The sequence below is a fragment of the Lucilia cuprina genome, chromosome 4 (genome assembly GCF_022045245.1).
Source record: "Lucilia cuprina isolate Lc7/37 chromosome 4, ASM2204524v1, whole genome shotgun sequence".
Classification (NCBI taxonomy): Eukaryota; Metazoa; Arthropoda; class Insecta; order Diptera; family Calliphoridae; genus Lucilia; species Lucilia cuprina.
The window spans coordinates 99,662,354-99,674,400 of record NC_060952.1 but is presented as its reverse complement, the minus strand read 5'-3'; the positions used below and the strand labels follow the sequence as shown (position 1 = coordinate 99,674,400).

The following is a 12,047-nucleotide window of genomic DNA, read 5'->3' as shown; positions in this document are numbered from 1 at the left end:
TATATTATGTATTATTAATATATAAGAAGACTGTAATATATATTTTGAAAATAAAATGTTAAATTAATTAAAAAAAATATATATCAAATTTGTTCAGATTTTACTAAGAATTTTTAAAAGAAACAACGCCAAAGTAATATTTTTAAAAGTTGTTTTGTTTTCTTTATTATTCGATTGTTTAAAATGTTTATTTTTGTTTCATATATTTCTTGCCAGTAGAAACAATAGAAAGAAGAAAATAGTTGCCTAAAATCTATATAAGTGTTTATTCTTTTAAATATTTAGAGCAAAAACGGTTGGTTTAAGTTAAATTAATAAATATAATATAAATCATTTTGATTTTACCTTTTCAATAAGGTATGTTTGTGTAACTATATATAGTTCTACTGTTAAGGTTATTAAAAAAAATAGGAGAGAAATGAAAATCTCTTTGAAATTTAAACTACATATTTAGTTTAGCAGTGTTAGAGAGCAGCTGTATCAGTTGGCCGAAGCAATCCATTTAAACTTACTGCTGCTGGGTATTTCATGATGATAAAACATGCATTCTAGCTTGTTAATACAGTTCTTACCGTAACGACAAGGCTTGGGATGATAAAAGGGGCAACTGGTTTTTGTGCAATTGGGGAAAAATTTGCAAGTTGTCGATGATACTGGGCCCGTTATCGCTGTGGATGATATTGATTTGTAATTTTGAACTGGTACTACAGATGAAGCTATGAAATAGAATTATTAATTGAAATGAAAACTCAAATATAAATTAATTTGATATACTTACAAATTGGCGGAGCTGTGGGCTCTAAAAGACTGGCGCTTCTGGGTCCACTGTGTGAGAAATTGCAATCTAAATTAACACAAGCCAAATCATATTTGCATCTGGGATGCGAGTATAGACATTTGTCGGCAAATTTACAATTCGGAAAAGATTTACAAGCAGATGTGGGATGATAAAATTCACAAAAAGATTTTGTACAATTTGGATGATATTTGCAGCGTTCCTTGGGTTTATTATTGCGAAATGAGCCAGAAGATTCCACTGGTACAGAATTCACTAAAATTATGAACAGAAATTATAATAAGTACAACATATTAGTGGCAAAACATATTGAAGTTAGAGAGATGAAATTTAAAACAAAATTATCGTTTGAATTAGCTGAAGTATAAAAAACATTTCAATCTTTGCTTTTTTAAATATTCTGATTCTAAACAAATGTGATTTTTAATGATTCCTTACAATTTAGATTAAATTTTCTTTGAAAACAAGTCTTTCCTAAAATATTATTTTAATCCGATTTAAACCTATTACAATCTATAAAGCATGTTACAGAAAAAGTTGATTAAATATACATACGTGATGTTGGAATATTATCATATTTTTTAGCCTCTGCATTGCGTATGGAAATTTTGTGTTTATCTTCACGTCTCTCGTGCGATGAGTGCCTTTCTCGATCACGATCCCGGTCTCTTTCTCTCTCTCTTTCCCTCTCTCGGTCACGACTGTGATCTCTACTAAAGTTGTCATGACTTGAAGAACGTCTCTTTTTATTGGGAACCGGACTGTCTCTTTGATTTCTGGAATCTTTGGCTTCTTTCAAATCAAATTTAATGGGTACATGTTTGCGTTTAGAGGGTGTCAATGATTCCTTGTGACGTTCCTTATAATGGTCTTTTAAGGGTGGTGTTGTTGAACGACTTTCGACCGATTTGCGTTCTCTGTCATGAGACGATTGTGTTGATGGCGGTGATTCATTACTACGGCGCTTTAGTTTACGTTCCTTTTCGGCTGAATGTTTTTTCGAGGGACTATGATGTTCATCATCTTCTGAGTCATTTTTAATAATAATCTTTTTAATTTCTTTAGGTTTACGATAGATTTCTATTAATTCAGTACGTTTGGGTGGCGGTGTTGTGCTGGCTTCTTGTCTCATCGAGGACGAGGACCGGCGTTCGTTGGATGAAGATGATGATTTAATGGAGAGTCTCTCTCTAATATTGGATTTACGAGACGTGTTAGAAGTATTTGAAGTTGATGTTGGTTCAGGATATTTTTCACGGTCTTTTGAATTGTTAGATGAGGAAGAAACTTGAGGAGGTGGTGAGAGAGAACGTGAATAACGTTTTAAATTGTGACGCTTCAATTTTGGCAGAGCTTTATCCTCTATAAAGTAAAAGACACAAAGAAACCTTAATAATGTAATATTTAATAAATACAAATTTCTACTCACCATTTAAAGTCACCACAAATTGTGTTTTTTGCATATTATCTTGATTTTCTTCCTCATCATTTGTATGATCTCCCATATTGTCATTGAGTTCATCTTCACTACCCTGTTGTTGATGTATTGCTTGTGGCACATACACATAATCCTGGTCAGACTCACCCCGATCTGATACTGATTCTGGTATATATTCATCGTCTTCTCCCACATTGTGATACGAAACAGCAGTAGATGTATATTTTGCCTTTTCAGATCCGGCATTTCCATTAACTTCCACGATTATATTCTTGGTAGTTCGTGTAAAAAGTGCCCCTACACCTGTAGATGTTTTAAGACGATTCCTGTAGGATTTAGTATAGAGTTTAGTATTGCGTTGAGCATTGATTTTGTCTCCTAGACGTAGAGCTACTTTTGGTTTTGTAGTAGTAGAAGGCTTTTTGAGTATTGTTGATCTTTGAGCTTCGGCTACAGCTCTTAAAAGCAAATTTTTCGGAGCTTGCTTGCTAGGTGAAACGGGTGGACGCGGTTTTATTTTTATTACCGAATTTACCGGTTTATCGTTGAGATCTTCTTCATCGGACATTTCCACCTGCTTAGCGGGTGCAACAATTACTCGCGAACCGATGCGTTTTCGTGTGCCACTAATATCAGGTGATGCTTCCTCCTTGCTACTGCTACGTGCTCGATTAGTGGTGGAGGGTGTTGTAGTGCTTATTTTGCCCACTTGGCTTGAATTGCGTTCTTCATTATGATTTTCCGAAGTGGAACGTCTTTTGTCGCGTTCTTCAAAAGATCGTCGTACACGAGGACGACCGCGTGTTAAGTTGGAGTTGTGATCAGCATCCCTTGGCCTATCAGTATCTCTGTCACGGTCGCGTTCCCTTTCCCTTTCACGACCTCGATCTCCTACTAAGTGCTGATTTCTTTCTCTTTCACGACTACGCTCTTGACCTCTTTCGCGCTCTCTTTCCATTTCTTTGCGACGAAAAGCTGGCACATATAGCTCTTTTTCCTGCAAATTTCGCCTTCTCTCCCGAGCCAAAGGCTGCGCAGATCGAGCATTATCTCTTGATGATGAGGTATTTTTCATACCTAATCTTTGATGTACGGGCCGCTTTTCATTGCGATATTCTGAAGCATCATCTTTGGAAGATGAATCAAAGTTTAGACTTGCAGCGGCTGAATTAAGAGGGGGAGGAGTAAATCGTTTACGTTTCGAAGCAAGTTCTTCATCATCGTCATTCTCATCGTCATTGCCACGATGTTTAGTTTTCTCTCCCTCGAAAACTATAGGACTCTTTTCTTTGTGCTTTTGTAAATATTGAGTCGGAGTTACTGAAGACTTTCTAACCAAATCACCGTTCTCATTAAACTCCTCTCGGCTGTCTTCATCACGCAAATTTAAGAAATCTTCATCGTCATCATCAAATTCTCCAATTTGTTTGAGTTGTTTTTTGGCCGCATAAATTTTCTTTTGTATCTCTGCCAATTCAGCTAAATCCTTTTCTCTATTTCCCGATACAACCACAGTCTCTTTGGTAGTTTCTGTATTGGTACTTGTACCTGTAGTCGACGATATTTCCGAGATTGTGGGTATATCAAATTCTTTTTGCGTCTCGGAAGAGTTAGCTGAGGTATTGTTTAATTCCTCTGAAGATCGTTTGTGTTTGGATTTTTTAATATTTTGTGTGGCATCTGCTGTTGCATTGATCGTTTGTTTGGCTTTTTCCAATAGTTCGCCAGCAACAAGATCTGTTATTGAGCTGACAACTTTGTTGGTGGAGGTTTTCTCGGGAGTTGTAGAGGAAGTGTTTTCTTTTGGTTTTTTTGACGTTGAAACTTTATCTTTTTTGGCTTGTTTTTTATCTTTTTTAGCTGCTGTTGTGCTCGGCACAGAGGAGGAGTCTTCCTTTATAGATGATTTACGTTTTTTAGAAGAGGCTAAATAATAAAAAAAAAACAAATTAATAGTATATTATATTGCAAATCGCATTTCGTTCGTTTTATAACAAAAAAATTTAATTGTAGAAGTCGAAAATCTTTGTTTTGAATTTCAAATTTGAACTTTACTAAATGTGTATTATAATTTCGCAACTAAATATGTAGTTGAAAAACATGTTAAAAATTATATACAAAATACGACATTTTTCTATAATATAAATTAATCATAGTACCTATTTCAAGTATCGACCAGTCCGACATAATAATATTAATAGACTTTTATTTATATGAACTTACCACTGGCGGCTGGCAGTGTTACTTCTTGCAGTTTCTGCAATACCTCATGCAACCAGGTTACAAACAGTTCTGTTTGATTACCTAAAAATAAATTTAGGTCGGATATCATCTGCTGCTTGCTCCTCTTATTAGCCACCATAATCATCACATAATCTGGCAACTCATCATCAATGTAACCGGCAGAGCCTCCAGTACCCAATTCTACCAACTTTGCCTTGACGGCACTCTATGATTATGGATAATCAAAGAAAATTATATAAAAAATGCATTAATATATTAAACAACTCATGCAATATTGACCTGCTTTTTTTGCTTTAAATTTCTAAAAAATTGATTTTTCCTTGTTTTTTTTTTTCTTGTTCATTTTCTTTTACTTACCCTCATTTTTTGTCCAATTTCATTGCCATAGTTGTCCATGTTTTTACTGGTTTTAATTAATTTTATTCTATATTTCTCAATGTACACTTTTTATTTTCCAAAAAAGGAAAATTTAATATATTTGCATGATTTTGTGAAGAAAACTTGAAATAAATAAATATTGTTTATTGCAATACGAAAATTTCCGTAAAATCTTCAGATCAGAAAAACTTCTTCTTCTTCTTTGAGATTGACGTTAACACAAAATGTCAAATAGGGAAAAATATTGCCAGATTATTTTAAAATATTCTCCGTGAACGCTAAATCGAAAATAATAGAAAAAGTAAAAAATAGTCGAGAATTTCAAAAAAGTGAAAAAAAAAATGTCAAAAACTCTAAAATAGTCGGAAAAACTCGAAAAAAGTAAAAAATAGTCGAAAATAGTTACAAAAATAGTCGAAAACTCGAAAATAGTAGAAAAAAATAAAAAATTGTCGAAAATTTGAAAAAAGTCAAAAACTCTATAATAGTCGGAAAAACTCGAAAAGAGTAAAAAAATAGTCACAAAATCGAGTCAAAGAAAGTCGGAAAAAGTCGAAAAAAAATAGTCGAAAATTTAAAAAAAAAAATGGAAAAAAGTCAGAAACTCTAAACTCTAAAAAACTCAAAAAAGGAAAAAAATAGTCGAAAATAGTCACAAAGTCGAGTCAAATAAAGTCGGAAAAAGTAGCAAAAACTAGAAAACTCGAATAGTAGAAAAAAGTCAAAAATTTTAAAAAAGTCAAAAACTCTAAAACAGTCGGAAAAACTCGAAAAAGTAAAAAATAGGCACAAAGTCAAGTCAAAGAAAGCCGTAATAAGTCGAAAAATGTAGCGAAAAGTCAAAAACTCAAAAATAGTAGAAAAGTCAAGAACAGTCGAAAATTTTAAAAACTGAAAAAAAGTCAAAAACTCTAAAATAGTCGGAAAAAGTAAAAAATAGTAGAAAATAGTCCCAAAGTCGAAAAAATTAAAGAAAGAAAAATCAAAAAAAGTCGTAAAAAGTCGAAAAAAGTCGGAAAAAGTCGGAAAATGTCAGAAAAAGTCAAAAACTCGAAAATAGTAGAAAAAAAGTAAAAAACTCTAAAAAAGTAAAGTCGACAATTTATAAAATACTTTAAGTCTAAAAGTTGACTTTTTATTAAATGAAAAAAGTCGAAAAATCGACTTTTCATAAAATGCAAAAACTTAGCTTAACTTCCAAAAACTTTTGGCAGTCGCTTTTTAACATTAAATAATAGCATTAATGGATCTAATAGTAACAAATTTATTTTATAAATTTGTTAGGAGCTTACAATTAAAAAAATGAAGACAATTATTTAGGCTTCGAACAATATTGTAGAACATAATTATTGTTAATATTTGCAGCTGGCAGTGCTGAGCTTTGTTTTGTACTTTTGACAATGTTCGAAAAAATACAACACTGTGTTTATATTCGTAAATTATTGTAATTTTCTTTTGAACGTTCTTTCTTTACCGTCAAGTGGCAAAAATAAAAACACACGTGCATTAACGCAAGGAAATTTGTTGAATTTTTATAGAATTTTATAAAAAATTCGGCAAAAATGCGTATTGAAACGTGTTACTTTTGCTCCAGCAAAATCTATCCAGGACATGGAGTAAATTTCGTGAGAAACGACTGCAAGGTAAGTGAATAATCTCAATTTCGTCAATACATGTGACGTCACATTGAAGTGTGAGGTGTATAATAATGGCGTTGTATTTTTTTAACTTTGCAGATATTTAAATTTTGCCGTGGCAAATGCCATAAGGCCTTCAAACGCAAGAAGAATCCCCGTAAGGTGAAATGGACCAAGGCTTACCGTAAGGCAGCCGGCAAGGAATTGGCTATCGACCCCAGTTTTGAATTTGAGAAGCGTCGCAATTGTCCCATTAAATACAATCGTGAAATGTGGCAAAAGACTTTGGATGCCATTAAGAAAGTTAACGAGATCAAAGAACGTCGTCAAGGTCAATTCATTTTGGAACGTTTGCGCAAGGGTCGTGAAGTTGAAATTCAAATGGATGTTAAGGATGTACAGCGTAATATCTCCCTTATACGTTCTCCGGCTGCTGGCCTAAAGGAACGTCGTGCCAAGGAAGAAGCCGAAGAAGCTGCTCTAATGGAACAAGACTTACCCGAGGAGGAAATTACTTATGTCGATGCCCGCGAACTAGAAAAGAAACTCGAAGAAGGTCTCATGGATGACGACATGGAAATGATGAAAGCCTAAAGTGGCTAGTAAAGGGGGAGTTCTTAGATTTAGGTCTTATCTATAAGTTTTACACATTAGAAAAAATGAACCGCTGTACTATTCTTAACGTAAATCCATGTAAGAATAATCATCAAACTTAGACAAGAATATTTTATTTAAACTACAAATAAAATAAATGTGATTTGTGAATAATTTTAAATTGTAACAAGTATTTTATTTGTACCACTTAACAGGGGTTGCAAATAGATAAGCTATTTATTGCATTTAATGACCAAAGACAAAGTGAATGTTTCTCACTTTGTTTCCCTCTTGTACTATTTTTTTCATAGAACACACTATAATTGGATTAGTAGGATAGTAAAGCAAACACTATTTCATTTAGTTCTAGTTAGTATTAGTTAATATTTGGTATAAAAAACATTGAAAAAATCATGAATTTCAATAGTAAGTAGCATTGATTTGTAAAGTAGTAATTTAAAAGATACAATTTGACTAAACTCTATTTATGATATGATTAGGAATTTTAATATTGGCTGCTCTAATAATTGGTCTTTTATCCATGCTGTGGTTTGTTATAGCAGCCTTATTAGAACAACGTGTTCCCAATGCACTGATGGCCAAAGAAGGTTACATATTTGACTATGTGGTGGGTAAGCAAAGATATCAACAAACATTGCCGTAAAGGTAAAAAATGACGAAATTATTTATTATTGTTTAAAGTGGGTGCTGGCACAGCTGGTTCTGTGGTGGCCTCATTACTTTCAAAACACAGCAATGCTACCGTTTTGTTAATAGAAGCAGGTGACCGTTTTGGTTTGTTAAGCAAAATACCTTTATTTACGACGTTTCAACAAAAGGGCTTGAATGATTGGTCTTTTCTTACGACATCACAAAAGCACTCATCCAAGGGATTGGAGGAGCAGGTAAGTTATTAGAAGAATGAAAATTAGAAAAACGTTTAAGCAATTTGAAAAACCCAGTAATTTTTTGAATAATTTGAATTTACATTGAAATGAAAATTGATTAATTTTGTTTCTACAGCGTCAAAGTCTCCCACGTGGTAAAGGACTAGGTGGGTCTGGAGAATTGAATTACATGTTACATAGCGATGGTTATGAAGGAGATTTTGAACGCTGGTCACAGGATTATAATCTCAGTGATTGGAATTGGTTGTCTGTAAAACCATTTCTTGAGGCGGGTAATGCAAAACCCCATGAACGTCTGGAAATACCAGACTCATATTCCAAAATCACCTTAGCCATACAAAAGGCACAAAACGAATTCATGCACAAACCATGGCGCTTTCGAAAAGCACGTTATAATATAAAAAATGGCCTACGCTATAGTGTCTATCAAAGATTTTTACATGATGCACATAAATACAAAAATCTCAGGATAATGACAAATACAATGGCCAAAAAAATTGAATTTGAATTAAATAAAAGTAATGATGTCCAAGTGAGAGCTATAAAAATTTCTACAAAAGATGAAAACACTAGAAAAGAATATATTTTCGAGGTGGAGGTGCAAAAAGAACTTATTGTTTGTGCGGGTGCCTTTCAGTCCCCACAGCTATTAATGGTGTCCGGAATTGGAGAGAAAGATGAATTAAGAAAACTTCATGTTGTCGTGCCGGACTTTGTGCCTGAGTTGCCAGCTGTTGGCCAAAATCTACATGATCATATTAATTTGCCTTTATATTCGTCTATACAAGTCGTGGGACCTACTTTAAATCAACGTTCTCTCTTAGATCCTTTTGCCATTTTTAACTATTTAACAGTGGGCTCTGGTCATTTGGGAAATTTTGGGGTTCTAAGTCATATCTACAGTCTAGAGGGCAACATTAATGACACCTTTAGTTTAACATTTTTCGGTGCTGGAGCTATAGATGAATTGGCCTTAATGTCTATATCAAATTTTAAAAGAACACATTTTCGTGCATTATTTCCGCGTTATTTTAACACTAGTCAAGAGGGATTTGTTATAATCTCGAATTGTTTACAGCCGAAATCGAGAGGTAATGTAAAAATACAAAATGTAAATATAAGAAAAAATCCCTTGATAGATCCAAATTATTTGGCCGAACAGCAGGATGTAGAATGTACTATAAAGGCAATACGAGCAGCGGTAGAGGTAAGTGTTATATAAAAATTCCAATTAAAAAATTCCAATAATTTACATAAGCCTAAAAGTATACTAATAAATTTTATATTTTGCATTTATGGCAATTACTTACAGATCGTTACATCTTTTTCATTTTCCGAATTGGGCCCCAAAATCCACTGGCCCCGCATAAAGGAATGTGCAAATTTTGGACCTTTTGAAAAAGACTTTCTTTTAAATAACCCAAGTGATCATTATTTGGAGTGTATTTTACGTTATGTCGGTTTGGGTTCACATCATGCAGCAGGTACTTGTACTATGGGCAATAAACCAGAAAACAGTGTTGTCGATTCCAATTTCAAGTATGTTTGACATTATAGTTAATGATTTCTTAAACAAAAAAAAAAAAAAAATAACGAATAATTCTTTATCACTATTTAGGGTACACGGTATCAAAAATTTACGTGTTATAGATGCCAGTGTTTTTCCAACACCAATATCGGGTTATCCTAATTCTATTGTTGTGGGCTTGGCGACAAGAGGTGCTGCCATGATATTAAAAGATTATAAAAGGAATATAGCGAAGTAATGTTAACGAAAAGAAGATAAATAGATCAATTTAGTTAAAGTGTTTTCGCTAAATGTAGTTTAAGAACTTTTCGTAATAGTAATAAAACATGAAGTTATTTGAGAAATATTAACATTTAATTTTATAATTGGGTAATATAAACATAATATTATGATTTTTTACTTGATTGATCAAACTATAGTTAATCGATTAAATAACTGGTACAGTAAACATTGTGACATTTACATACATTTATAATAACAAAATAATGCACTTCCATTAACCAGTAATCCAAAGTTCCCCAGCAGTTCGACAAAGAGTCAATGCATACGAAAAAGACATTAATTTCCACTAATAGTTACCCACCTGGATGATCGTAATTCGTATGTTTTGGGTCATTCGTCACAGATGTACCCTTTGTAATCGAGAAGGATGACAGTCGTCACTTTAGTGTAGACACTTGAAATTTTCAAATTTTAGTTCCATTAATATCTTACCACCTGGCTGACTCCAATTCGTATGTTTTTGGACTTTCGTCACAAATAAACTCTTTGTAAACGAGGATGAAGACAGTCGTCACTTTAGTGTCCCCCTTGTAAGCGAGAGCGGAGGCAATCGTCTCTTTACTGTCTCTTTGTAGGGTTCAGAGTGACGATTGACTTCCTCGTAGGACAAGTCCATGTTAAAATGGTCGGCCACCTGGGTAGTCAGGTGGCTAGGGGCCACCACAAGTGGTAGGTTAAGTGATCAGTTCGGGACAGTCCCATCGAACTGCTGGGTCATTTAATATGAACCAAATATAATGTGTGTGACGGCCTGTGTATGTGTGTGTGAGCAGGGCAAGTGATTTTATTTGTTAAATTGCTAAAATTAAATTTTCTGGCAAAAATTTAGGGCGGGTTTCTTAGTCCTCTGTTAAATTGTGTTTTCTCACTTATAACGTTAGTTTAACTGGTCAATTACACTCAGTTAAACTAAGATAATAAGTAACTTTACTGATAACTGAAAAACACAAAACATATATTAAACCAGGTTTAACCAAAGAATGAAGATTATCTTTATCAGAAAAACTCGCCCTAAGTGGCATAGAAGCAAAATTAACAAAATCGATTATTTTCGTGAACTAACCTTTTGAATCGCATTCATTCCACATACATACATATATGTATGGAAATTTATGGAAATTATTTAATATTTTTCAGGAAATATTTATGACGAATAAAATATTTTGGCAACTTAGCCAAAATAAAAAAAAAATATTGAAATATTGAGCGATTTTTATACCTGCTATAAATTAGAAATATTAATTTAAATTGTTTTTCAAATAAAATTTTACATTGCGATATAAATACGAATATTGAATATATATGTATAAAGGCACAATCAGACCTATCAAATATTTGATGAAAAATGTGTAACCACTATTTTTATAATTGTAAATATGTAATATCGAAACAAATAGTGAGGACGCTTTGAACTGATGACGTCAAAGATATATTATGTTTGTACAAGTAAAAGAAAATCAAAATGTCGATTTTTTAGGAGTCACGTCATTTTCGTCAAATATTTGATAGATGTGAACGTAGCTTAAGAGCGATAAAGAAAGTAATTATTAATTATTCAATTCAAAACTAACAGTAATGCTACTTTGTTACTTCTTTTTCTGACAAAGTTGCATAACAAAAATTGTAAGTTCACAAGATTGTATAACATTTTTCTGTCAACGTTGTAAGATATAACAACCGTGTATACGTAGCTTAAAGAAAAATCGATTAATTTACTCTTTAATTGAATCATCATTGGAAATGTTGTGATTTCAACAATTCATGTTAATGTAGTAGATTTGATTGTCACAGAGTCAATGAATTCGGAAAAAATATCATTTCCACTAACATCTAACCCCTGGTTGAAACTATTTAGCCATTCTTCAAGAATATACTCTTTGTAAATGAGAGTGAAGACAGTCGTCTCTTAAAATAATGTTCATTGTCATGCATTGCCACGCATTGACTCCTTTGGACTAGCTTTCTGACTATCTCTTTGTAATCTATGGATTCTTCTAAGACAAACATACTTATTATAAAATATTATAAAAATTAAATTATTCTGTAATTATCGATGTATGAAAATGATGCAGTAAGTGATCAAGGGTAACTATTTATCTCTGAAAATGATAACTATTTTATAAATATGAAAAAATAAAATATGATAATTATAACGAAATTTAATTTGCAATTAATATTAAATAGTTAAACGATCTACTGTGTTCCGTTCATATTTGTATAAAAAGATCAAGGATAAGCCTAG

General features: G+C 32.8%; 3 protein-coding genes across 3 annotated transcripts; 2 read left to right on the top strand and 1 right to left on the bottom strand.

Annotated features, from left to right (window-relative positions):
• Positions 1-134: 134 nt before the first annotated feature.
• LOC111690314 (uncharacterized protein DDB_G0287625) lies at positions 135-5,064 on the bottom strand. Its single transcript, XM_023452783.2, has 6 exons — positions 4,836-5,064; positions 4,458-4,683; positions 2,226-4,160; positions 1,352-2,158; positions 779-1,051; positions 135-716 (listed from the first exon to the last, which is right to left on the bottom strand). The coding sequence occupies exons 1-6, from the start codon at positions 4,872-4,874 to the stop codon at positions 481-483; spliced, it is 3,516 nt and encodes a 1,171-aa protein (XP_023308551.2). The 5' UTR covers positions 4,875-5,064; the 3' UTR covers positions 135-480.
• A 1,250-nt stretch (positions 5,065-6,314) lies between these two features.
• On the top strand, positions 6,315-7,268 carry LOC111690241 (probable ribosome biogenesis protein RLP24). Its single transcript, XM_023452693.2, has 2 exons — positions 6,315-6,499; positions 6,593-7,268. Exons 1-2 carry the CDS (start codon positions 6,419-6,421, stop codon positions 7,085-7,087), a joined length of 576 nt encoding a protein of 191 aa, XP_023308461.1. The 5' UTR covers positions 6,315-6,418; the 3' UTR covers positions 7,088-7,268.
• Positions 7,269-7,489: 221 nt separating this feature from the next.
• On the top strand, positions 7,490-9,867 carry LOC111690200 (neither inactivation nor afterpotential protein G). Its single transcript, XM_023452640.2, has 6 exons — positions 7,490-7,513; positions 7,588-7,719; positions 7,790-7,992; positions 8,111-9,202; positions 9,308-9,534; positions 9,614-9,867. Exons 1-6 carry the CDS (start codon positions 7,501-7,503, stop codon positions 9,759-9,761), a joined length of 1,815 nt encoding a protein of 604 aa, XP_023308408.2. The 5' UTR covers positions 7,490-7,500; the 3' UTR covers positions 9,762-9,867.
• The last annotated feature ends 2,180 nt before the right edge of the window (positions 9,868-12,047 follow it).